At 38.0% G+C, this 25,240-nt stretch overlaps 1 protein-coding gene across 9 annotated transcripts in view; it reads right to left on the reverse strand.

The window, feature by feature from the left end:
* Window positions 1–25,240, reverse strand: part of Erbin (erbb2 interacting protein) — a 120,315-nt gene that overhangs the window by 22,250 nt on the left and 72,825 nt on the right. For 5 of the 9 annotated variants that reach the window (XM_045138892.1, XM_045138896.1, XM_045138891.1 and 2 more), the window contains exons 8-20: window positions 21,452–21,515; window positions 18,331–18,405; window positions 17,140–17,284; window positions 16,069–16,141; window positions 15,310–15,439; window positions 14,719–14,834; window positions 12,085–12,154; window positions 11,596–11,695; window positions 8,921–9,042; window positions 6,634–6,807; window positions 5,477–5,659; window positions 3,015–3,171; window positions 756–939 (exon numbers count right to left, since the gene is read on the reverse strand). In XM_045138892.1, coding sequence (XP_044994827.1) covers window positions 756–939; window positions 3,015–3,171; window positions 5,477–5,659; window positions 6,634–6,807; window positions 8,921–9,042; window positions 11,596–11,695; window positions 12,085–12,154; window positions 14,719–14,834; window positions 15,310–15,439; window positions 16,069–16,141; window positions 17,140–17,284; window positions 18,331–18,405; window positions 21,452–21,515 — 1,593 coding nt within the window. The remainder of the gene's footprint in view (window positions 1–755; window positions 940–3,014; window positions 3,172–5,476; window positions 5,660–6,633; window positions 6,808–8,920; window positions 9,043–11,595; window positions 11,696–12,084; window positions 12,155–14,718; window positions 14,835–15,309; window positions 15,440–16,068; window positions 16,142–17,139; window positions 17,285–18,330; window positions 18,406–21,451; window positions 21,516–25,240) is intronic. The other 4 variants (XM_004671196.3, XM_004671193.3, XM_045138893.1 and 1 more) reach the window with 1 other exon arrangement.

Below are 25,240 nucleotides of genomic sequence, written 5' to 3' on the forward strand. Positions count from 1 at the left end.
TTAAAAACCAGTACAATTTTATAACTTAACAAATGCAGCATTATGTTACCATGTAAGAGATTATAAAATTAGTATTTTAAACCACTAGGTCATAGCATACAATTCAAAGAAAATTTAAATATAGATATATTTAAACTTATTGATATATATTTAAATATAAATACAAGCATTCATCATAATTATATGTTACCTAAATTCATTTTCAGGCAGAAACTTAAGTCTTCCTTTACAATGGTACAAGTAATAAATTTCATCTTTAGCTCAAGGGATGTTGAATAGCAGCTCGATATGTTTCTCAAGCAGACTCCAGCCAATAGTGCACCATGTTGAATGGCACAGTCTTACTTGCGTTTACTTTGGTAACCAAGTTTCTCGAGAGCTTAGACAATAATAAAATTAGCTCTAAACTTACTGATGATCCTGGAATTTCAGCTATAAAGTTAACTCTTTCAATCTGAATTATCTAGATTGGCTATTTATGTTGTAAGTTAGAAATAGTGTACAAATGCTTGATCATTTCATAAAAACATTGAGAATGTAAGTTTTTTCTTCCCTACTTAAAAACTATTTTAAAGTGGGAATGTATAAAATATAAATATTATTAGGTAAAAAATGGAGGAATAAAACGTATACTGCTGAACTACTTGTTTAAGATTCCTTTGTAGAATCCTTTATGTTTTAGTCTTGTATTTATTACTGGCATTATTATTTCTATTTATAGTGTAAGTAAATGTGTTGTTAAGATGTTCACAAACCTGATTTTGGAATTAGTCTCAATATGAGTTTGTTTCACTGGAGAGCAGAGTGAGGTGTCTTGACTACTATCAGTATTAAGAGAAACTGAATCAGACATTCGAGATGGAGAAGAACAATTGCTGTTATTTTGATTGCTGTTGTGTGTAACTTCATCTGATAAAGAATCCACATCCTTTGTATCATCTGAAACAACAATGAGATATTTAAGACCAAAGATAAATTTACCAAGAATTGATGAAAACTCTTTTGTCCTGGTTTTGTACATCAGGTAGTAAACTAAATGAATAAGATAATCTGAGGCGTCTCTGAAAGTTCAGTACTAAACATACACAAAGATTAATGAAATTCAAAACTGTGATACTTTCTTTTAATATAATCTAAGTTGGGACTACTCAGTATTTGATTAAGCTCACTACCAAGATGATATGCATTGTTTTTAAAGGACATCAATCCATTTTAGTGAACATACTTTCTCATTTATAAATTTAAAAACTCATAAAATTATAGTTCACAATCTTTCAAAATATATCTGAGGAAGAAATTATTTCATACATGTGGATTTTTCAGTCTATTCTAAAAAACCAAGAATGCAATCATTACACAATCCATTTTTCAAAGGCCAGATCCCTCATTTCTTTGTGTTTTTAAAGCATTTCACAGTATTTCTGAGTGGTAATCTCTAAAGACATGAGATGGTTGTATACTCAACAATTAAAAAGAAACAATTCATATTATACTGTATGCATTAAGTGCATATTTTTCTAAAGCAGTCATACAAAGGTCTCTTTTTATCTTAATTTTAGCCAAGTCAAAGAAATAGTATGTCTACACAAATGAATTAAGGATACTTTTGTTCTTAAAAGCACAGTTCAAGTAGTATGATAATGAATGTATTGGAGCCTCAGGTTCATAATTTTTATAATACTATTAAATTAGATGACTTTGAGTTCTTTGCTAGATAAATTTTCTTTCTCCTTATGGGAGCTATTTTGACAATTGTATAACATATGAAATACAGTATAGTATCTAAGCAACTAGAAAATAAAGTGCTTAACAAAAACTAAGCATATCCACGACCTTATCATTATGAACTACCCGAAGGCCACTTTGATAGTATCAATAGTGTCATAAAGGTAAAAAGCTGGATAAGCCTTTGCTAGAGGTAAGGCTATAAAGATAAGCTAGCACTGGTGGCCTGAGGTGACTGAAGAGATGAGCACTCTTTGTATCATTTCACTGCTAAGAGTCCAAGATTCTGTTGCATGAAAAATTAGCTGGCAGCCCTTCTAGTTAGGTAACAGTAAAATGATAATTAGATCCACTATGTATCACAAACTGTGCTAGACCTGAATATTTTAAATAATCCAGTACATCTGATACAAAAATCCTTCATTAGGACTGGAGAGATGGCTTCGTGGTTAGGCCACCTGCTGGCCTGCAGAGCCAAAGGACCGTTTCGATTCCCCTGGACCCACTTAAGCCAGATGAACAAAAATCCTTCATTAGACTCACTGCAGTCAAGTTAGGTATGTATATATAGGTGAAACTAAGCAACACATAGATCACACAAGAGAGAGGTAGCAGAAATGGAATTATCTAGAATATGTGCCTCAAGGTTTGTGTCCCTTATTTTGGTATCATGGCTCAGTTAAAAGATCTTGGTCTATGGGGATATATGAACATCATTGGGATTGATAAAAACTATGGGAACTTTTAAAGTTGGACTGAATGCATTGTATTTTACATCATGTATGGATATCAGTTTATGGGGATCAGGGGTAGAATGTGGTAGTTTGATTCAGTTATCCCCCATAAACTTAGGTGTTCTGAATGCTAAGTTCCCAGCTGATGGAGATTTGGGAGGGAGTGCATTGTTGGGGATGGTGTTATAGCCAGTTTTCCCATGCCAGTGTTTGGCACATTCTCCTATTGCTATCGTCCACCTTATGTTGGCCAGGGGAGATGTCCACCCTCTGCCCATGTCGTTTTTCCTGCCATCATGGAGCTTCCCCCTTGGGCCTGTAAGCCAAAATATACCTCCTTCTCCCACAAGCTGCTCTTGGTCAGGTGATTTCTAGCAGCAATGTGAACCTGACTGCAACACCCTTACAAGTAAATCTGCATGAGAGAGAGAAAAAATCTACTATAACTTTTCTTTAAAAATGTAGTAAGAAAATATTTTTTAGAAAAGCATGTTTTAAACTGTTTTAGATAACAAGACATTCAATAACATTTATTCCAAAGTTTATAAATTTTACTTAGGTCATCTTTGGTCTCAATGGTTTCCTTCAACATCTGACCTTTTTTGTTATTACTAAGTGCTACAACTTTTGGCTGATTGATAGAGGTTTCAATTAATGGAGGTCGCATCTCTGCCATTTTCATCTCTTCATCAGAAGAAAGTTCTTCAGATTCCTGTTTAAAGAAAAAAGGAAGAAATATAAACATTAAATCTTGGACTCTAAATGAATAAATGTTATATCATTAAGAATATTACAGGAAAAATAAAGGTCATTAAGATCATGTATGAAGCCACCATATAATGATAATAGTTGACTAAAACTACTAGGAAAATATGGCAATAAAGTATAGTACTTGTTGGGCTGGAGAGATGGCTTAGCTGTTAAGCGCTTGCCTGTGAAGCCTAAGGACCCCAATTCGAGACTCGATTCTCCAAGGACCCATGTTAGCCAGATGCACAAAGGGGCGCATGCATCTGGAGTTCATTTGCAGTGGCTGGAGGCCCTGGTGTGCCCATTCTTTCTCTCTGTCTGTCACTCTCAAATAAATAAATAAAAAGTTTTTGAAAAAAGTATAGTACTTGTTAACAATGTGAAGTATGTATGGGGTAATTTTTGATGCCAGGCCTTATACAGGTATATTAAAAAATACTGTGTGTTCAGAGCAATCATTAAGTTACAAACAATACTGACTAAACATGTTTAAAAGGCCTTTTCTCCATTACTGCTAGCAATGTGAGTACAATAGAAAATGATGCAAGTATCTGGCTGTTCCTCAAGTTAAATCAAGAGTTTTAAATGTGTGTGGCGGCTCACGCCTGCAATTCCAAAGGCTGAGGCAGGAGGACTGCCATTGAGTTCCAGTCCAGATGGGGCTACAGAGTAGGACCCTGTACCAAAAAACCTAAGGAATTTCCATATATGTTCTAGCAATCCCACTTATGCCCAAGATAAAATAAAATGTATACATGCATGTAAAAGCCTTTATACATTCACAAGCTTATTCAGTATAGCCAAAAGGTAGAAATAGCCCAAATTTCCACTAGCTGAAGAATGAAGAACATGTGATAAGTACATACAGTGGAATAGTATTCAGCCTTAAAAATAGATGTAGTATTGAAAGATGTTACAGTGTCAACTTGAAGACAATATGAAGAAACTGCCAAAGGCCATATGTTGAATGCTTCTACTCTTACACAGCATCAAGGTCAGGCAAATCTATGAGGCACCTAATGTGAATTTTGGCTGAGAGGATGGCAAAGCAGAGGAGTGACTCTTAAGGAGTACTAGATCCCCCCACCCTCTTTTTAAGGGCTTCGGGTTTTTAGCTGCTGCGAATGAACGCGAGACACATGCACCACCTTGAGCATCTGGATTATGTGGGTCCTGGGGAACTGAGTGGGGGTCCTTTGGCCTTACAGGCAAGTGCCTTAACCACTAAATCATCTCTCCAGCCCTAGATTCTTCCTGAGATGACTGTGGTGATGGCTTCACAATTCTGCAAGTCACACAAACCACAGAGATCCACTTTGCATCTGACTTTGCATGGGGACTACAGAACTGAACCTGGGCCGTCACGCTTTGCCATCTCTCCAGCCCTCAACTACACTTTGAATCAGTAAACTGTATAGGGTGTGAGTTGTACTTCCAAAAAGCTTTCTTATTTTAAGTTAAAGATTCATTAATCTCCTAGAAGAAACACTGCATCTAAATTCTCAGACATTGGGCTGGAGAGATGGCGTAGCGGTTAAGCGCTTGCCTGTGAAGCCTAAGGACCCCGGTTCAAGGCTCGGTTCCCCAGGTCCCACGTTAGCCAGATGCACAAGGGGGCACACGCGTCTGGAGTTCGTTTGCAGAGGCTGGAAGCCCTGGCACGCCCATTCTATCTCTCTCCCTCTATCTGTCTTTTTCTCTGTGTCTGTCGCTCTCAAATAAATAAATAAAAAATGAACAAAAAAAATATTTAAATTCTCAGACACTGAACAAGAGCAACAACAAAAAAATTCATATTCAAACATAAATGCTTAAATAAGCCAAATAACTGAGCATTCGTATAACAGGTTCTTTTGTGGTGGTTATTTTGTGATTATGCATGGCACTGGGGATGGAACCCAGGGCCAGATGTATGCTCTACTACTGAGCTACATTCTCAGCTCTTTTCATCTTGAAGTTACAGAAATAAAAGCAAGGGTTGGGGATATAGGCTTGCTTAGCATATGCAAAGTCCTTAGTGCAATCCCCAGTATTGCAAAAAACAATAAATAAAAGCAATTATAATTATGTTTGTTATAACAGAATAGATCCAGTAATTACAACATTTGTTCACAGGGTAAAAATTTTAACTTTAAAGTGATAAATGAGTGATCGCCAAATATAAACTTTCTGAGACAGGTATCCTCAACCCATTTTTTACAAAACAACCAATAGCAATGAGATATGAAATTGAAAATTCTCATGGTAACTCCAGAATAAAGGCATACCTCAAAAACATCATCATGGTTAGCAATAAGCTTCAGGTTCTCAGAGGCTTTCACATTTGCAGTCACTGGTACTTTCCCAGGATTGGTCTCAGCTTCAGGTTCGTTGATCTTCTGTACAGAGTTCCCTATCATGTACTTTTCTCGTTCATCAGCTTTGCTTTTGACTGTAGTACTTTCTGAAGTCTAAGTGAAAGACAAAGACTTCACATTAAAGTTCAGGCAAATTTACAAGGAATACATCCAGTTCCAATTCTAGATAACTCATGAACTGTAAGCATGGGAGCACAGCCCTCAGAAAATGCCACATAGGGACAAGTGGCCTGCAAGGACCCGTGGCTCCATTACAGTGTACAACTTAGCCAAAGCTACTTTTCCTCAGGGAGGCTGCAAGGACCCGTGGCTCCATTACAGTGTACAACTTAGCCAAAGCTACTTTTCCTCAGGGAGGCTGCAGGCTTACTGGGAACAAGTGATCTAAGTGGCTCACTACACAAATGAAAGTTACAACTGGGCTGTGCTTACTGTAGCACGCAGTTAACACCTGACAACATTATTGTTTCTGTGACAGAATATGTACAGGAAGGGTTACTTAGAGAAGTCATGACCTCTAAACATGCCAAGAAAATGTCAAATGTCTATTATAACAATTAACTTAAAATCAGAATTAAGTAAAATTGAATCACCAAAATCAGTATCACCAAAGTAGGGAGAAAGAATATTTCCATGGTATTTTTTCTGACAATCATTACTTTATTGTTCAGACAATGATTTTAAAATGGTTTTGATATTATCCTGCTAAACTGGACATCCTATAGTCTAACAGTAGTAATTAGAAAAATTAAGGAGTTCACTGAGCTCAAAACCATTCATGGCAAGTGAGAACAGAAGAACATTTAGTGCATAAAAAGGCAGGAATCATCATATTAATTGCCAGAATAGTTTTCTTCCCCCGAGGTAGGGTCTCACTATAACCCGGGCTGACCTGGAATTCACTATGTAGTCTCAGGGTGGCCTCAAACTCACAGTGATCCTCCTACCTCTGCCTCCTGAGTGCTGGGGTTAAAGGCTGTGCCACCATGCTCACCTGAATTGCCAAAATTAAAAAACAAAAAACTTAAAAAGGCTTTAGTTCACTATTTTAAATGGAGTTTCCTAACCTTCCCACCCGCATCTTTATTTACAACTTGCTGATCCTCATGTGGTTTCAGATCTCCTCCAGAGTCTTCACTGGCCTCTTCATCTTTTAATCTATGTACAATACTTTGAACAGTTTTCACCATATTCTTAAGCTCATCTGGGTATGGTGTTGGATATCTCTTCAAATTTCCTTCCTAGAGAAATATAAAGGATAATATAAATATTTCTAATATCAACTTCACGGAATTTAATGTACAATCCACTGGAACTCACTGGATATCTAGCTCACATGAGTAATTGTGAAGACAGATTGTATTTTATTATTTTTTAAAATTTATTTAAAAAGATAGGGAAAGGGGGGAGAGAGAGGAAGAGGCGGACAGAAAGAGACAGTAAATATGGGCACAACAGGGTCTCTTGCCACTATAAACTCCAAATTCATGTGCCACTTTGTGCATGTGGTTTTATGTGGGAATTGAATCTGGGTTGTCAGGCTTTGCATGTAAGCACCTTTAACTATTAAGCAATCTCCCTAGCCCCAGATGCTAGGTTTTGAAAGCACTATAAGCTCAATAAAAATATGGTTTTATGCTGGGCGTGGTGGCACATGCTTAAATCCCAGCACTTAGGAGGCAGACGTAGGAGGATCACCATGAGTTCGAGGCCACCATGAGACTACATAGTGAATTCCAGGTCAGCCTGAGGTAGAGTGAGACCCTACCTCAAAAACTCAAAATAACAAATAAATATAAAAAATTTAAAGATATAGTTTTATAACAAAACAAAGACTTCACTGTAAATTTCAGCATTTTAATGCTTTTTAGCAGACAAAAATATTTTCCATTTGGAGATATATGAAAAGACACTGCCCCAAACTCTTGTCACTAGGCTTTAAAACAGGTATCTTTTCTGTTTAGAAACAATACGTGTGCTACAACACACGAAATCCAGATATGCATATACTTATTTCTTGTGTGTCAGAAACCGAACTCTTACAGGGTCAACTTAGGTGTCATTTCTAAGATTCAACTATTTTTATGTAAGGGGTAAATACTTAGCTCTATGTTTACTTCCCATACAAGTATAACATATTTTCTGAAAACCCTAAAAAACTAAAATTTGTAATGAAATCTCTAGCTCTAGGATTGATATAAATCATTAAAGAAAGGGAAAGGGGAGTTTAAAACTTAAATTTAAAAAGCACCAACTGGGCTGGAGAGATGGCTTTGTGGTTAAGGCGCTTGCCTGCAAAGCCAGGTTCAATTCTTCAGGATCCACATAAGCCAGATGCACAAGGTATCGCATGTGTCTGGAGTTTGTTTGCAGTGGTTAGAGGCCCTGGCATGTCCATTTTTTTTTCCTTCTCTTTCTCAAATTAAAAAACAAACAAATAAATAAAAAGCACCAACTGAGGGCTGGAGAGATGGCTTAGTGGTTACGGCACTTGCCTGTGAAACCTAAGGACCCAGGTTTGATTCTCCAGGTCCCATGCATCTGGAGTTCGTTTGCAGTGGCTAGGGGCCCTGAAGTGCCCATTCTCGCCCTCTCTCTCTCTCTCTCTCAAGTAAAAATAAGTAAATTTGGGCTGGAGAAATGGCTTAGTGGTTAAGGCACTCGACTGTGAAGCCTAAGGACCCAGGTTTGATTCTCCAGGTCCCATGTAAGCCATATGCACAAGATGGTGCATGCATCTGGAGTTTGTTTGCAGTAGCTAGAGGCCCTGGCACACCTATTCTCTCTCTCTCCTCTCTGTCTCTAAGAAATAAATAAAAATAATTTAAAAAAATAAGATACTTTTTTAAAACAAGCACCAACTGAAAGTGTGGTTAATATTTCTAGTTTACAAACAATTTCTCACTTATATTTATATATATTTGCAATTTACTTTTTTCCCTCTGTCTCTCCCTTTTCAGCTGTATCCCTAGCTGAAACTTAGCTTTTTAATCTTTATTTATTTATTTATTTGAGGTAGGGTCTCACTCTAGCCCAGGCTGACCTGGAACTCACTCTGTAGTAGCAAGCTGACTTCGCAAGCTGACTTCTAACTCACAGCAATCCTACCTTTGCCTCCCAAGTGCTGGGATTAAAGGCATGTACTACCACACCAGGCTAAAACTCAGCTTTTAAGGACATAGTTTTATGTTGGTCTCAAATTTTTCTGTATGTGAATTATTCTAGATCAGTTAAGTGCCTTGAGGACAAAGATGAATTCATGAACTCTTATGTCCACAAAACAGCACAGCGTAAGTGTACAGTACCTGAATATCAGAAGACCTGTTGCAAAAAAAAAGAACACAAAAGACTCACCCTGGGGGGCGCCTCTCTTTCATCTTTGTCTTCATCACATTCAAATGCCACTTGGGCCCGTTGTTTCCTCTGTTCTTCCCATAATGAAGGATTAAAACTTTCATTATCTGATATGAACATAACTGGAGAAAAGTTAAAAAAAAAAAAAGACTGTATTTTCTCTGTAAGTCCAGGAAACTATCAGCTGCTAACAATCTTCATTAAGAATCCTATTCATTAACAAGTCCAAGACAGTCAAGACTAGCCAGTGTTAGCAGCATAAATAAATACCAGACTTTGAAGTTAAGATTTCTTTACAATGTCAATGACCTTTTCCTTCTTATCAAAGGCTTGATGAAGTTACTGATTAAAATACTGGCAAGCATAACTGGGCAGCTTCCTTCCAATTGTCTGTTTTGGGTCCAGCTCCAAAATACTTAAAAGTGTTAGATTATATGAAAGCAAGTTATACCAAATTTATTTATTTATTTATTTTGTTATTTGAGGTAGGGTCTCACTGTAGCCCAGGCTGACCTGGAATTTATCTGTACTCTCAGGGTGGCCTTGAACTCCTACCTCCTACCTACCTCCTACCTCTGCCTCCTGAGTGCTAGGATGAAAGGTGTGTGCCACCACACCTGGCTTATACCAAAATTTATTCAGATCCTTAAAAAGTTCATAACTTTGACCATGCCTCTTTATAATTTATGTTCAACTGTACTTTTTGCTCTTCTATCTGAAATCACAACTCTGAAGATTCAGGATACCAGGTGAGAGTATTTTCCACCCATCCTAGAAGCTAAATGATCTGACTACTCATACATATTCATTGAAGACTCTAGTACTTGGCTACAGGCCTGATGGTGCACAGCTTTAGTCCCAGCACCTGAAAGTGGCAATGACTAGTATATTATGAAACCTCCACTTTATTAGAGAAGGAAGTAAGACCTATAGTAATTTACAGGTATTACAAAGAAACATTGCTAAGAAACTTAGAGTTTATCAGCAAGAATAAATGAATATGACTTAGAAGTACAGATATGAGGGTAAAGAGATGAAAAAGTTTTATTTACCCTTGACATGATTATGGTTGTGAATCACTTAGTTGATTTGCAGATGAATATCAGAATTGAAGACATAGTGTTGGGTGGCATTTTCACACAGTGACATAATTCAAGTATATTTTTTTTATTTATTTTATTTGAGAGTGACAGAGAGAGAGAGAGAGAGAGAGAGAGAGAGAGAGAGAGAATGGGCATGCCAGGGCCTCCAGCCACTGCAAACGAACTCCAGATGCGTGCGCCCCCTTGTGCATCTGGCTAACGTGGGTCCTGGAGAATCAAGCCTCGAACCGGGGTCCTCAGGCTTCACAGGCAAGCACTTAACCGCTAAGCCATCTCTCCAGCCCAATTCAAGTATTTTTGATAACATTTATTTAGATGCAGCATAAACTAGTTAGCTTTTGCACAGAATTCAAAGTTAAGGTTTGTGAGATGCTAGAAGGGTATATAATGACAGCTTTAAGAACAGGTTTAGCTGGGCATGGTAACACACCTTTAATCCTAGCACTTGACTGGAGGACTGCCGTGAGTATGAGGCCAGTCTGAGACTACAGAGTAAGTTATAGATCAGCCTGGGCTACAGTGAGACCCCGCTTCAAAAAAAAAAAAAAAAAGATTTGAAAGATAGATCTCTGTCCTATGTCGTTAAATCCAAATTTAGCTGGAGAAATAGCTCAACAGTTAAAGTTCTTGACTGCAAAGCCTAAGGACCTGAGTTTGATTCCCCAGTACCCACGTAAAGCCAGATGCACATGTGGCACATGTGTCTGGAGTTCTTTTGCCATGGGTGGAGGCCCTGGCACCCATTCTCTCCCTCTCTCTGTATGCTTCTTTCTCTCTCAAATAAATCCAAATCTAACCATATTGAGCAACATTATAAAATGTAGAAATATTTTCACAATAAAATATTATAATTAGTTTTAAACTGCCAGTATTGATATATCACTACATGTAAATGATAATTTTACATATTAGAAGATAAGTTAAAAATGGATTGCAGGGCTGGAGATATAAGTCAGTATTGGAATATATACCTAGCATGGAAAGCCCTGGGTTTAATCCTTGGCGCCACAGAAAAGTAAAATATGTGCAAATTCTACTGCAGCACTACAAGTGCCCCAGCGAATGGCTGGATAAATCAATGAAAAGTTATGTATTCACTGGAGCTCAAATCTCCATTTTTCATTTTTATTTATTTCTAAAGTTAATTTCTACATAACAGGAAATATCAGGGTTCTGGTTTTAACAGGAAGTGTCTTCCGCACTCTCATGTTCTGACCATTTGGTCCGAGATGGTGTTACACTGAGAGTCTGTGAAAGCGCTGGGAGGAGGCGCCTAGCTGGAGGCAGGAGGCCGCTAGGAACATGCCTTTGAGGTGTAGTTACACCTGGTCCCGTTTCTTCCCTGCTCTGTTTCCTAGATGCCATGAGATGTAACCTTGGTGTCACTACTAGTAAAATGATAGCCGTATTCCTATGATACTTATTGTCCCAATATTCTGACAAACCTTTTTTGATAAAATCTTTACTGTCCCATTGAACTAATAAAAACATCTTAGACATAAGAATGCACTTAGTACCTCTGCTGTGATTGTCAGAGTATGAGAAGAAAAAAAAAAAGCCCTTAAATCCTACCATCTTCAGTCCTTGGTTGCTGAGGGAACATGTAGTTAGTAAGCACCACTTTCTGAGTCTCTGCATCAGTTTCTTTTTGAAGAGGTATCAAGGGTTTGGACTAGGGAAAGAAAATACATGGTTAAGTTTTCTTTTTGTCTTAAATTAAATTAATTTATTTGAGAAACAGATAGAGAATAGGCATGTGAGGGCTTCTAGCCACTGCAAACAACTCTAGACATGTCACTTTGTGTAACTGATTTTATGTTGGTACTGGGGAATCGAACTTGGGTCTTCTGGATTTGTAAGCAAGCGCCTTAACCACTAAGCCATCTCTCTAACCCCCTACATGTTTAATTTTTAAAAAGATATTTCTTTATATATAGAGAAAATACATTTTGTGTAGCCATACAACACAAGAACTGCTCTTGAATAACCTTACATGAGTCAGGGTGTGCAGCCATACAACACAAATGGAACTGTAGTGACTTACAAGATGAGAATGCTCACCTGATTATCTGAGAGCCACATAGCTGTCAACTGCTGGAGCTTTGTAAAGCTAAAGGGCAAATTCTTTAACCTATATGGAAAAAAATACAAACAAAATTTACAACTTAAAAGCAGAGAATACTTAGGACAATTATAAGTGGGCACTAGAAGCAGAGGTAGAGCCTCGTATACGCCATGGCTTCGCTCTCTAGTAGCACTAAAATGAACGAACATGAATGAAAGCCCCATCTGATGGCTTCTGAACAATGCTGCAATAATGGTGCATGCAAATAGGGTAAAATGGAAAGTTCCAACAACATAGACCTTCATATAGGATAAAGGATAAAGCATTATCTAGTTTTAGAAAACATAGTTCTCCAGTTGAATCCATTCAACAGGGAAGCAAATGAATAATCTAGGAACTTCCAAAAATTACCTCTCTCTCTCTCTCTCAATCTCTCTCTCTCTCTCTCTTTTGAGGTAGGGTCTCACTCTGGCTCAGGCTGACCTGGAATTCACTATGTAGTCTCAAAGTGGCCTCGAACTCACAGCAATCCTTCTATTTCTGCCTCTTGAGTGCTGAGATTAAAAGCATGCTCCATGACGTCTGGCCAAATTATCTCTTTTTAAGAAATATTTTTATTAATTTGAGAGAAAGAAGCAAAGGGAGCAAAGGAGGGAAGGAGACGGGGGTGAGAAAATGAGTGCTCCAGGGCTTCCAGCCACTCACTGCAAATGAACTCTAGACAAATGTGCCACCTTGTGCATGTGGCTTACGTGGGTCCTGGGGGACTGAACCTCAGTCCTTTGGCTTTTCAAGTAAAGGCCTTAACCACAAAGCTATCTCTCCAGTACCCCCAAATTATATCTTAAATAACAATAATCCAGCAAGGTGTGGTAGGGTCACACCTTTAATCCCAGCATTCAGGAGGGCTGCTGTGAGTTCAAGGCCAGCCTGGACTACAACAGTAAATTCCAAGTCCGTGAGTGAAACCTTGCTTCAAAACATAAAACAGAACAATGAAGTCCAGCTAGACATGGTGGCAGTGGCGTACCTCTGTGATCCTAGCACTCAAGAGCTGACGCTGAGGTACACAGTGAGAGTGTCTTCAAAGAAAACAACAACTGAACAAACTAAATAACCACCAGCTGCCACTGCCTTAGATAAAGACAAGAACATGATAAATATTAACACATAAATTTTGTGTGTGTGTGTGTGTGTGTGTGTGTGTGTGTGTGTGTGTGTGTGTGTGTTTGCTGGGCATGGTGGCACGCGTCTAACTCCAGAACTCGGGAGGCAGAGGCAGGATGCTGTGAGTTTGAGGGCAGCCTGGGACTGCAGAGGGAGTGCCAGGCCAGCCTGGGCCAGAGCGACACCCTACCTCGAAAAAACAAACGAAAACAGTTGTTTTTCTTTTTTGTTTTGTATTTAGAGACAATTTTTAGAGTTTCTTATAAAAATAGCACTGCCCTCTATATTTTTTTGTAAGCCAGTACACACGTAATGGTGTTTTAAAGTAGTAAAACGTATTATGTTTGCTAGAACAGTAAAATAAAGTTGTACCCTATTTAAAATAAAGTACTTATTTCAGCCTTGTCTGAGTCGTGGCTGTCTGAGCTGCCTTTTAAGGCGGCACATCGGTACCTAGTGTTCTAATTTTGGAAGAGGAAGTATAGATGAAACAGGCTTTAATAAAGACATACAGTTCTTTAAAATGATCCAACAGTCAGAATAATATTAACAAGTCAGAATATTGGATTTATATTAAAGCTTTAGCTTACAAACCATGTGAGTCACCTTCAATTTGACTCTTAAACTTCTATATAAACAGGAAATACCAGTTGTGCTATTTCATAGTATTGTTTTGACAATTTCATAATGTATTATGAAAATAAGATACAAAACACTGTTACAAATGTTATTCTATTATCCCAGTATCTTCACCGCAGGACAAGGTATAAAGACTCTGTTCTGAACTTAGTCGCGATTTCCAACTGAACAATCCTAGTGATCAATTTGCTCTGTGTCTTGGCTTTGTGGTCCAGGCTGTGTGTCTCTCTGCCCAGAGCACTTAAGTAACACCTCAGGTTCAAAAGCTGCTATGGTTGGCCTGGAGAGATGGCTTAGCGGTTAAGTGCTTGCCTATGAAGCCTAAGGACCCCGGTTCGAGACTCGATTCCCTAGGACCCACGTTAGCCAGATGTACAAGTGGGCGCACACATCTGGAGTTCGTTTTCAGTGGCTGGAGGCCCTGGCATGCCCATTCTCCCTCTCTCTCTCTATCTGTCTGCTTCTTTTAGTCTCTGTTACTCTCAAATAAATTAAAATAAACAAAATTTTTTTTAAAAAAAAAGCTGCTACGCTTAACAAAAGTTTTACGTTGAAGATCTAACTTTAGGAATACAAAGGTTAAAATGAAGAGAGAATAAAGGTTGGATTATACAGCTATGTTGACTCAAAATAAACAGTGACAATCACAGCAGGATAAATAATATCAGATAAAATTACATCATTCTAAAAAAAAAATTACATCATTCTTTCAATTAACTTAAATATATTATATATAAGAGGAAAAAGCATCAGCACATTTCATATGCAACTTTAATTTCACTGTCAATATGTTCTATAAACTAATTGATAAATATATTACAAACCTGTTGTCACTTAAGTTAATTACTTTCAACTTTTGCATATCACCCATTTCTTCTGGAAGTGTCTCCAGTTTATTTGAATGGAGAAACAGCACAGTTATATTTTTCCAGTTTCCAATCTGAAAAAGAAACTTAAATTGATGATCACAAGTTTGGAGCACAGGCTAATGAATCTGAGAAAAATATCATTCTTGAAAGTTATAAAAACTGTTCTTTGCCATTAATTATTAAAGGAATTACCTTAATTATTCCTTTTAAAATTATTAACTTTTTTTTTTTTGAGGTTGAGTCTTTCTCTAGCCCAGGCTGTCCTAGAATTCAGTATGTACTCTCAGGGTGGCCTTGAACTCATGGTGATTCTCCTACCTCTGCCTACCAAGTGCAGGGATTAAAGACATGAACCACCACACTGGCCAATTATTAACTTTGAAATAGAAAGTATTTATGTACATCTTATAAGTTAACATAGCTACTACTCAGATACTAAGTAACTTATATAACTAACAGATTATAAAGAGAATAAATGAGACAACACTAGATAGCTAATTTTAAGAAGATGAATATAAAAATGTAAATAAATGTAGAACACTGTACCTCTGGGGGTAGCTGTTGTAAGTAATTATGATCTGCAGCAAAGGTTCTTACATTAGCAAGCTGACCAATAGATGAAGGCAAAGCTTCTATTTCATTGAAACTACAATCCAGTTCTTCTACTGATATTAACCTTTAATTATAAATGGAAACACACATTATTATTATTATTTTTTTCCTGAGGTAAAGTCTTGCTCTAGCCCAGGCTGACCTAGAATTTACTATATAGTCTCAGGGTGGCCTCGAACTCATGGTGATCCTCCTACCTCTGCCTCCCGAGTGCTGGGATCACAGGTGTGCGCCACCATGCCCGGCACATGACATATATATGTATATGTGTGTGTGTATGTATGTGTGTGTATGTATATGTATATATGTGTGTGCGTGTGTGTGTGTGTGTGTGTGTGTGTGTGTATGTGTGTGTGTGTGTATATATATGTGTTTTGTTTTTTTTTTTTGAGGTAAGGTCTGGCTCTAGTCTAGACTGACCTGGAATTCACTACATAGTCTCAGGGTGGCCTTGAACTAATGGTGATCCTCCTACCTTTGCCTCCCAAGTGCTGGGATTAAAGGCATGAGCCACCAGGCCCGGCTCGAAATAGGTTTGTCTTTCTTATAAAAATACCTAAACTTTGGTTACTTACTTGTTTATGGAATCTCCTTTAGATGTTATGTAAATATTTGAATATATATATATATATATGGCAGATTGAACTAAAAGTAAAATTTGTAAGGGGTCTCTATAATCACAAAAATACTTACCCTCCTATAGAGTCTGGTAGATACATTAATTGGTTTTCATCTATTTTTAGAGTTGTGACATTCTTTAATGAACCTGTTGTGAAGAAACAATATAATTTTTCATCTCAACCTGAAAACAAGTCCACAGTCAAGGTGACACATCAGATTTGACAAGAAATATAAAGAACTTTACTAACTAACATATTTAAAAGATACCATTCCTTTGTACTACATTTTCAATTTCCACCCACCTCACCATTTAACATGGTATATATTTGTTATTACCCCCTTCTCCCCCGCCCCCGCCCCCGCTCACACACTGAAACATAAGCTACGTAAGAGAAGGGCCTTGTTGTCTGCACTGCAGTCTGGCTCCTGGAAACAATGCCATGCTGGAGAAGAAACGCAATATAAACTTGCTCAATTAACATATTAAAGAAATGTCAAGGCTATTTATGAGTTTATAACAAGCTAACCTTTGTATAGAAACACTAAAACATATTTTAATACAAATACTAGAAGTGCTGATTAAATTAGAATAAAAGCCTAAATAAATTTGCAAAATGTACGTCAGCTCTAAGACAACTGTATGATTCAATGTAGAAATATATAAAATAGGTTTTTAAGGATAACATCAAGATTTAAGTTTCTAAAAGAAATTTAAGTTTCTAGACTTTTCATCAAACTAATCCACTTGTTTGATATTCATCACACAAGCAACTTCAGAAATAGTTTCAGTAAAAACTGTAGATTCCTCATAAAATCTTTTTCAACCAATCACTTTCTTATCTATCAGTTCATAATTTTGTAACTGAAAAATGTTAACAAATAAGGGATAGGAAGAATTAAGAGATAAAAAAGGATAAATAAACTTCCTTTACAACTTTACTCTCAAAATGAGATTTCTTTAGAATTAAAAACATAGTAGCATCACTAAAGGAGTAAGTTGTACTTACTCTGATTACCTCAGAGGAACTTCTAATGACAGTTGCACTGTGGTAGAATCTTAAAACTAGTAACAAAATGTGAGTTCCTATGGAGGCCTTAAATTTGTTTGAATTAAAAATAAATAAATTTGAAAGCAATACAAACCAATAGTCTCAGGCAGTTGTTGAAGTGAATTACTTGATAACAGGAAATCTTGGAGGTTTTCACATGCTGAAATTCCTTCTTCAACCATTTCAATATTATTTTTAGAAACATCCAAATATGTGAGCTGTTTCAAACTACCAATAAACTGTAAGCAAAAACCAGAAAATGGTTATCAAAAATTTATAAAAAGTTTAGGTAATAAACATAATACCAAGTTTTCATTAATAATTGAATATGAATGTTTTCTAAATTCCACCTGAAGTATATTTAGTAATATATCCAAAAATTCCTATTAAATTTGGTGAAGGAGAGTGACAAAAGACATGTGTTTTTCTTTGGAAACTTAGCTATTCATTATCTCCTGGGGTGACAGGACAGCATTTAAAGGATTCTCTGAGCAAACAGAATTACAACATAAATTCATTAATACCAACAGAACAGATAAATTCCACAGCATTGACAATAGACTCTTTTATAAAAATTACAGAATTTTCAGATTTTAATCAAGAATATGTTTATAGTTTGGGCTGGAGAGATGGCTTAGCAGTTAAAGCGCTTGCCTGTGAAGGCTAGGAACTCATGTTCAAATCTCCAGATCCCATGTAAGCCAGACACACTGACACAAGCATGCAATGCTGCACGTGCACACATAGGGGTGCCTGTGCCTAGAGTTCGTTTGCAGCAGTTGAAGGCCCTGGCACACCCATTCTCTCTCTTAAATTAGAAAAAAAGGAATTTAGGGCTAGAGGGATGGCTTATTAGTTAAGGTGTTTGCCTCCAAAGCCAAATGACCCAGGTTCGATTCCCCAGGACCCATGTTAGCCAGATGCACAAGGGGGGCATGGGTCTGGAGTTTACCAATGGCTGGAGGCCTTGATATACCCATTCTCTCTCCTGCTCTTTCTCTGTCAAATAAATAAAAATATTTTTAAAAAGGAATTTAAAAATGTACAATTCAAGTCAGGTGTGGTGGCTCATGCCTTTAATCCCAGCACTCGGGAGGCACAATCGCCATGAGTTCAATGAGGTCACCTGAAGAATACAGAGTGAATTCCAGGTCAGCCTGGGTTAGAATGAGACCCTACCTCAAAAAACCAAAAATAAAATAAAATAAAATAAAAAATGTATGCTTTAAATATTGCAAAGGGCAGCCAGCAAGAAATGAAGTCAGTTAAAATTTCACATACATACCCCTGGAATAAAAGTTAGTCTATTACCATCCATCCAAAACTCTTTCAATCCACTTAATTGCTCAAGTACTTCAGGCTGTTTGGATAAAAGAGGGAAAAAGTTAATTAATTTACACTATCATCATTATCTGGCAAAAGAGGCCCCCAGACTTTCTAACATAGTCTTTAAGTTTCAAAACATTAAAGGAGAAAAGGTAGGCAGCAAGTATGGCCAAGGTGCTTGGCACTGCATTATAGCTTGTGTGGTTAACATTAGTCAGAGAAGTGTCTGTGGCACTGTGAATGTGAAATGCTCCCATACCCTTGCGGGTTTGTGCTTGGGCCTCATGCTTTGTCCCCAGCTGGCAGAGCCTTTGGGAGGTAGTGTGCTGTGGGAGATGTGTCACTGGGGGACAAACCTTGAGGCTTATTAGTCCAGCCCTATGAGCGTGGACTAGCTAGCTCACGGAACTACTTTCTTGCTCTGCTGTCTTGCTCGTACTATGCTTCCCCTGAGATTAAGCTTCCCTCAAAACTTTAAGTTGAAACAAACCATTTCTTCCCATATGCTGCTTTTGGTTGGGTGTTTTGTCACAGCAATGACAACTAAGAAAAAGGAGACTACATAAAACACATTTCAGCCTTGGCTTCCACAGGAAATAAAACCAGGATCCATGCTTGGAAGTATATAAAGATACTCAGGGCTGGAGAAATGGCTCAGTGGATAAAGTGCATGTTCCCTAAACTTGCACACCAGAGTTCGGAACCCAGCACCCACGTGAAGAGCAGGAGGCAACGTGGTGTATGCATTTGCAATCCTAGCAAGCCAACAACAACGGGAGGTGCAGCCAGGAGAATGCCAAAGCTCTCAAGCCAGCTGCTCTGGACTTCCTAGTGCAAATAAAGAAAGAGTCTGTCTCAACCAACAAGGTGAGGACCTTGTCCTCTTATCTGTACATGTGTGTGTGCACACATACACACCAATGAAATGCAGGTACTCTCATTCACTATCAATACAAGAATACAGCCTTTTAGAAACAGTAAATCTTGGGAGAATCCCAAAGATGCTCTCTGGTGATAGTAATATGAAGTTATGTGTACTTGAAATGCCTGAGGAGGAGAAGGGAAGCAAGCATGGTGCAAGTGCATGAAAAGAAAGCCCTGCTCTTTAAGCTTCTAGTAGAAGAGCAGTTTTAACACAGTGGTGAAGCCCTAAACTTACCTCATGTGTTGTTGGTAGTCAAGAAAAAATGTGCTCTTTGAGCACTGAGACTAAAAAGATTTTGATATGCCCTCTGGAAATTATTTCTGTCATGTCATCTCACAAAACCGTATGCAATCAATGACCATGCAATGGGCAGAGTTTCCATGTCGAACCCCTGCCATATCATGACTCATATAAAAAAATCTGTGTAATTCAGATTTACTGTTAACAAATATAGGCAAAAATTCAATATAACTCAAATGAAATGAAATTTCAGTGTTGCAGTGTTCTACTATTGTAATTCCATAATTAGGTTTTGTGAGGGTTTTTTTTTGCTTTTGGTTTGTTTTTCTTGAGGCAGGGTCTCATATAGCCAAGAACGGCCCTGAAAACACTATGCATCAGAGGATAACATTAAAATCCAGAAACACCTATATCTACCTTCCAACTGCTAGGATTACCATTGTGCACTACCATGCTTGGTTTTCCATTTGTTAAAAACAACAAAAAAAGAATAATACTAAAATATCAATAACATAGTAATAATAATAGCGGAACTTTTACCTTGTTAACAAATAACAGTTAAGGCATATATAAAACAATAGATAAGGTCATAATAGATAATTTAGGAAGCACACAGAATGCATTTTTTTTTACAGTAAGTCATATAGGGAAATCCATGAGGAATTACCTTCAGTTAGAATGTAACAAATAATATGAAGAAACCCTTGAGAGAAAATGTAAGATATCCCAAAGTACTATAGTATTCCAACTATAGCTGGAATTATGTTACCCATGATAGAAATTGTTGCTCATAATATCATTTGAACACTATCACAATTTTGAAGAGCAAACTTGCAAACATAATTTTTTTTTTTTCGAGGTAGGGTCTCACCCTAGCCCAGGCTGACCTGGAATTCACTCTGTAGTCTCAGGGTGGCCTCGAACTCACGGCAATCCTGTTACCTCTGCCTCCCGAGTGCTGGGATTAAAGGCAGGCACCACCACGCCCAGCTACAAACATGAATTTTAAATCATATCAAGGCTTGATGAATTCCTCTTCAAAAAATATCTTATTTTCTATTTTTGAAAACTGACTTAAGAGCTGGAGAGATGGCTTAGTGGTTAAGCGCTTGCCTGAAAAGCCTAAGGACCCTGGATCGAGGCTCGATTCCCCAGGACCCATGTTAGCCAGATGCACAAGGGGGTGCATGCATCTGGAGTTTGTTTGCAGTGGCTGGAGGCCCTGGTGCACCCATTCTCTCTCTATCTGTCGCTTTCAAATAAATAAATAAAAATTTAAAAATTTAAAAAAACTGACTTAAAAGACAAAAGCTGCATACATGTTCCATTCTTTTTAGACACAGCAATACTGCACACTTCGCACAGGAAGCACACACTAAGAGATCGTAATTAAACTCAAAAGTATGTAACGGAGAGTGGAGTTGCAAAGGGGAAAGTGGGGGAGGGAGGGAATTACTATGGGGTACTGTTTACAATTATGGAAGTTGCCAATAAAAAATAAATTTAAAAAAGTAGCGTTCCACTTAATGATTCTTCCTTAACTATTAAGTAAAACCAGAGAAGTTATCACTGAATAAATTTGTAAGCAATACTCCAGGAAATTATGTTGACATGAATGTACTCAGCTGCATTCACATTATTTTTTCACTTATAATCTCTCAAATTTTCTGCTGCCTACACTAACTATCTCTTCTGTGGACTTCTCATTAATTTCATATTTTGTTTTCACTTTTGTCAGATTTTCCTTTGACTAATTTTTCTATCCAACTGGAAAGGTCAGGTTAAGAACTTTCCTAACTTATGTCTGAAAAACATGTCTATTTTGATTTAATTAAAAAAAAGACTTATTATTTTCACATTTTTTTCCCTTGAACAAACATAAGACTTAAGGATAGTGAGATTTGCGAGAACTTACCACTTCTGTGAATTCATTACTTCCCAAATCCAGTCTTTCCAGCTGGGTCAGCCTATTCATGGTTCTATTCACACAGGAGCAAAAAATAATTAACAATTAAGAAAATCACACTTTCAAATCTCATAGTTTAAAGCATACTTATGCGATGTGCAGGATTTCACATGGTAACAAACAAAAATGTTAATTTTCAGTCTGGAGAGATGGCTTAGTAATTAAGGCATTTGCCTACAAAGCCTAAGGACCTAGGTTCAATTCCCCAGTACCTATATAAGCCAGATGCACAAGGTGGCACATGAGTCTGGAGTTCGTTTGCAGGAGCTAGAACCCTGGCATGCCCAATCTCTCTATCTCTCTCATAAATAAATAAAAATAAAATATTAAAAAATATAGACTCTATATTTATAGTTTGAGTCCTCAAAAGTTTTAGAAAAGAACATGGCTGGAGAGATTGCTTAGTGGTTAAGGTGCTTGCTTGCAAAGCCTAAAGACCCATGTTCTACTCTCCAGGTGGCACAAGTGTCTGGAGTTCAATTTCAGTGGCTGAGGCCCTGGCATACCAATTCTCTCTCTCTCCCTTTGTTTCTCTCTAAAAAATAAAAAAGAAAAGAACAATTAATTAGAGTTGCAAATTAATTTACACAACCTAATCTGAACAGAGAGTTGTCTATAGAATCAGATGATCCATATGCTGTAGTTTAGATTTTGAATGTCGCCCAAAGGCCCATTTACTGAAGCCTGGTGCACATTTGGGAAGTGGTAGAATCTTTAGAAGGGGTCTAGCAGAAGGAAGTTATGTCATGGTGGGGGGAGGGAGAGGTATCCACAAAAGCAACATTGGAAAATTGCCACTGCTATTTAAATTCTCCTTGATTCCCTTGCTTCACTTTTGTTCCACCTTGTGCCTCCCACTGTGACACACTGCCTCCTCACACACCAAAGAGCCAGGGGGCCATGTGCTCCCACTGTGACACACTGTCTCTTCAACAGGTCAAAAGGTACAGAGCCACTTGGTCCCCACTATGATACTCTGGCTGCCCAGGCTAATAAGCCATGGGGCCAACCAACCATGGAGTGAAATCTCTAACATAATGAGCCATAGTAAAGCCTTTTGTGAAAAGTTTCTATCAGGTATTTTGTCATAGTAACATAAAGTTGGCTAACTCATCACACTGACTGTAGACTTAGCTATTATAGCAAACAACTTATGTACTGCTATCTAAATTGCTTAGAAACCAGTCAGGTTTTGAACATAAGCTAGTACCAAATTAGTAAAATGCACAGACCTTTTTCATTCTTTTTTTTTTAATGATACTTTAATTTTATTATTATTATTTATTTATTTGAGAGCGACAGACACAGAGAGAAAGACAGATAGAGGAAGAGAGAGAGAATGGGCGCACCAAGGCTTCCAGCCACTGCAAACGAACTCGAGACGCGTGCACCCCCTTGTGCATCTGGCTAACGTGGGACCTGGGGAATTGAGCCTCGAACCGGGGTCCTTAGGCTTCACAGGCAAGCGCTTAACCGCTAAGCCATCTCTCCAGCCCACCTTTTTCATTCTTAATATGAATAATTCTCACTTTAATTTACACCCACTGCACAACTATAAACTTCATTCGCATAATAAATAGTTATTTCTCAGGTAAAACATAGCCACCTGGAATGAAAACCAAATATGGCCTCTGCCTTCAAAGACATAATCATGTGGGGAGTACACAGACAGGTACATGCATATGTGTCCCTGTTGGTCAGAAGAAGATAGTTGTAAAACAATGTATTAACACCATGTGGCAAGTAGCCCAACAGATGCAAAGACAATGCCACGCAAGCCGAGTACACAGAACACCAAATGTGTGGGTAACTAGAGAGGTTTTGCTCCTCAAGAAGTAACATTAGTCTTTTATTTTTTAATACATTTTATGATTTGTATGTGTACATTCATGCATAGTTTGTGTGTGTTTTGTGTGCGAGCATGGAGTCAGAGGATCGTTTCTAGGTTGGTTCTAGTATGTCCACCGTATGTGAGGCAGGGTTTCTCTTCTCCCTCTGCATTCTTGCTCTTTGTTGAGCTCTCCACGAGCTTCTAAGAGCTTCTATCAGCACCAGTGTGATGCTTCCAGTTTGTGCATAGAGTCTAGGAATCAAGCTTGAGTACTGCAGCCTGGACGGCTAGTGCTTGGTCCCTGGGCCATCTCCTCACTCTGCGACATTGTCTTAATGGTTTAATTTTAGAAGTTGAAGGTTGCTTTTTTTTTTTTTTTTTTTTTCCCTAAAGAACGGGGTAGTAAATATTCTAGGCTCTGTGGATCATTCAATTGCTGACACAACTATTCAACTCTACCACTGTCATGGAAAAGCAGCCATAGGCAATATGCACTACGGATGTGGCTGTGCTAAACTGAAAAGTTATTGACAAATATGGACAGTGCCATATTTAAAAACAGACCAACAACATACATAACAAGCACTGAAGGTGCTTAAAGAGATTTGGTCAAAAGGGCTGGAGAGATGGATCAGCAGACAAAGCACTTTACAGCACTTGCTTGTAAAGCCTATAGGCTTGGGTTCAATTCACCAGTATCCACCTAAGGTCAGATGCACAGTGGTGCATGTGTCTGGCATATCCATATCCACTCTCAACTCTTATACACACACATATTCATTCTCTCAAGTCTCTTTACCTGCTTGCAAATAAATTTAAAAATATGTACTTTTAAAAAAGAGATCATCCAACTAAGGACCAAAGACTACAGTGTATTTGAGTTGGAATCCTGTTTGTAAAGCAGTTTTATCTAACTATGTGCTCTTGGGCTATGTGTCAATTTGAATGCAAAATGTCCCTCAAAGTTTCATGTGTGATTAAACCTTATACTGGTGGAGCCTTTGTTAGGTGGAGCCTTGCTAGAGATGTAAAAATAGGGATGGGCCTTGGGATGTTATAGGACAGCCCCCTTTGCTGTGTGAATTAGCTCACTCTCTCTACTATCTTGAGATGTCATAGATCAGCCCTCCTTGTCTATGTGAGAAAGCTCATTCTCTGTACCATCTCCCTGAAGATATGTGACAATATGGGCAAACTTCCTACTCTTTTTGTAAAATATTTTTATTTATTTATTTGAGAGAAAGAGAGGGTGAGGAAGGGATACACACACACACACACACACATACACACACACACATAGAGAGAGAGAGAGAGGGAGGGAGGAAGGGAGGGAAGAAGGAAGGAAGGAAGGGAGGGAGGGAGGGAGGGAGGGAGGATGAATATGGGCAAACCAGGGCTTCCAGGCACTGCATGCGAACTCCAGGTGCATGTGCCACCTTGTGCCTCTGGCTTATGTGGGTCCTGGGGAAATTGAAACTGGATCCTTTGACTTTGTAGGCAAATGCCTTAACTGCTAAGCCATCTCTCCAGCCCCCACTTCCTACTCTTGCTATGACTTCTCCACTCTGATAAAACTTCCCTTCAAGACTATAAGCCAGAAATAAACCCTTGCCTTCCATAAACTGCTTCTGATCTGGCGTTTTGCTCCAGCAACAAGAATGTAACTGCCATAGGCTAACATTTCTTCTTGACTTTTAGCTTACCATTACAAGTTCAATTACTCCATTTCTAATATTACAATAGACTTCAGAAAGCCAGACAATGAAGTCTTGTAGTTACCATAGAAGTTTCTCTACCGAGTGATATACTGGAGCTCTAGCATGGAATTTCTATTTGAAGAGGAGATGTCTTTACATAAATTTTTTACTTCTGTGTTACATATAAGATTGTAATTCAAAGAGTGAAGT

Source organism: Jaculus jaculus, chromosome 20, assembly GCF_020740685.1.
Source record: "Jaculus jaculus isolate mJacJac1 chromosome 20, mJacJac1.mat.Y.cur, whole genome shotgun sequence".
Classification (NCBI taxonomy): domain Eukaryota; kingdom Metazoa; phylum Chordata; class Mammalia; order Rodentia; family Dipodidae; genus Jaculus; species Jaculus jaculus.